Source organism: Octodon degus, unplaced genomic scaffold, assembly GCF_000260255.1.
Source record: "Octodon degus isolate 3935 unplaced genomic scaffold, OctDeg1.0 scaffold00272, whole genome shotgun sequence".
Taxonomy (NCBI): Eukaryota; Metazoa; Chordata; class Mammalia; order Rodentia; family Octodontidae; genus Octodon; species Octodon degus.
Window position 1 is genome coordinate 2,455,445 of NW_004524848.1, and position 2,319 is coordinate 2,457,763.

Here is a 2,319-nt window from a genome sequence, read left to right on the forward strand (position 1 = left end):
ATTTGGCTCAAAGTATCCCCAACTATTTAGCTACTTTACTGCCTTCAAAAAGCAACCCATGCTATTAGATCATGACAGAGTGTACAGAAATATTCTGCTTACTTTTCCAGCAGTGCTCATCCTGTCTTTCTCCTGGTTTGTACCTCCGTAAACAAGCACTTTTTCTCAATGATGTCCTCTGGTTCACTATGTAGCAAAAAACAGCATCTTCTATTTTCAAGTAAATAGTCTGGCACCGAGGTTCTGCCTTCAGCAGTATGATTCACTGGTGTCCCTCCCTTTTACAGATAAAGCTGTAAAAACAAATACCGCTATTATGACCAACATTCTTATCCACCTTGGTTTTTGGAGGCTAGAGAAACACATGAGGTCAGTCCAGTTGAACATAATTTGTAGAGGATATCTCGGGTGCTTCTTAAGTGCAAGCTGCCCTCTGAAGCTCAACTAGCTTTCACATGTATACATTTCTATTTATGCTCTACTTCACTCTACACAGCCTTGATGTGATTTGTGGAAAATGTGCAATTAATTATAAATGAAAATATGTCCAAGGAAATGAAAAATAAATTAAGAAGGAAATCAAAGTTGAGAGAGAAGAACATATAGAATATAAATATTAATTACTATGATTTCTAGAAATTTGGGAGATAGAAAATTAAGAAAAAGTTGTCACTGTATATTGAAAAATCTGATCCCCAGTCACATCCAGAGTTGTCTCCAGTGGTTGTGAGTCTGTACACCCAGGGATATTCAGAGTAGGGCTGAAAGGAAATTAGGATCCACACACAAATGGGCTCTTGGATTCTAAGGTGCTTCACTTACTTAGGCAAGAGCTTAGCTCTTCTAAAATATCTGTTTAATTATTACAAGTTACTATTTCCTAATATAAGATTCAATGACATCAGAATTTTTTTGGTCTACAAACTGCTTTAATAGAACTATACCACAGATAGATCTTATTTTTGACAGTGGTTGTACTGACACCCCAATCCTGCTACACAAAGGAGATTTTACTCCTTGAAGTAATTCAAGAAGGCATTCCTTCTAAGTATCTGGAGTGTGGAACACAGAACATAAAATGTTACCAACCAAAAGAAGAAATTTGCAAGAATTTATTTTTCAGATAATAAAGAATAAACAATAGAACTTTGCATTGAAAAATAGGTATAAACTTTGCCATAAATCTCTCATTGTAATATAGTTAGATCCAAATTAAAATGTATCTATCCCAAATGTAGAATTCAGACTAGAATTAATAATTTTAATTCAGGGGGATGGCTCTGTGGAATAAGTGCTTCCTTAGCAAGCGCAAGGGTCTGAGTTCAATCCCTGGTTCCGCAAAAAAAAAAAAAAATTGCATGGATTGCATGATTTAGTATTCATTTCATATTAACTACACTCACTTTCTCTGATAAATCTCTACTATAAAATTTTATAATAGCTATTTTTAAAAAGTATTTGTTTTTAATAAGCCATACAACCTGTAGTTATATATCCAAATGTAAGCTATTCTGCTTTGTAACATGAAGTCAAAATGCTAAAAGATTAAAAATACAATTTTTTAAAATCTTAAGTTGCTGTCTAAAAAACAATGTACTCCTCTAGTGTTTTGGACTAGAACACTAACTTGTATTAACATAATCTGTATTTTCAGATATAAATACAAGTCCATGGTTGGTCACCAAGAGAAATGAGGTTGCGAAGTTTCTCACAAATTTGCTATTAAATCCTAAATCAAATTATTTCCAGAACCTGGACCACAATATATAAAATGGCTTAAGTTTTCTTAGTTTCAACCCTGGAAATAGACTCTAAAATTTGAAATTGTGCCTCTCATGTATTTTACACAGACAAATTGACTTTGCAATGAATATTCTGTAAGAGAGCAGGTAGTTGTAACACAAAAGAAACTATATAAGGTGGAATAGGGGATGTCAGTGGCATTATTCCACTTTTGTTTATCCAGACTGTAGCTTTCAGTCTTGCATTGAGACCTTCTTGTATATCAGTTTCTAATATGTCACCAACCATCACACAGTCCCCAGGCTGTACTCCAAGGAGATCACAACAGTGATAAAATTTGGAAGTGGCTGGTTTCTCCTCTTTCTGCTCTCTGCCTACCACAATAGCATCAAAGTAGGACTGACAGGCACAAGCCTTGATCTCTTCTCACTGCACCTGTCTGTCAGCATTTGTTAAGAAGAGCAGGCAGACCTCTTTGCGAAGTTCTGTGAGGATGGCTTTAACATCTTCTGCCAAGCTCAGATGCAGCAGATGTGTAGATTTCCACAAGAAATAACATTTCTCAGCCAAAAGTCA

At 35.2% G+C, this 2,319-nt stretch overlaps 1 protein-coding gene and 1 pseudogene across 1 annotated transcript in view; both read right to left on the reverse strand.

Moving 5' to 3' along the window:
- LOC101575163 (alcohol dehydrogenase E chain-like) overlaps nt 1-202 on the reverse strand; it is a 58,354-nt gene extending 58,152 nt beyond the window's left edge. Inside the window, exon 1 of the mRNA XM_004646588.2 lies at nt 103-202. Within this exon, the coding sequence (XP_004646645.1) occupies nt 103-120 (18 nt within the window). The 5' untranslated portion in view covers nt 121-202. The remainder of the gene's footprint in view (nt 1-102) is intronic.
- Nucleotides 203-1,842: 1,640 nt separating this feature from the next.
- Nucleotides 1,843-2,319, reverse strand: part of LOC101575562 — a 20,000-nt pseudogene continuing 19,523 nt past the window's right edge.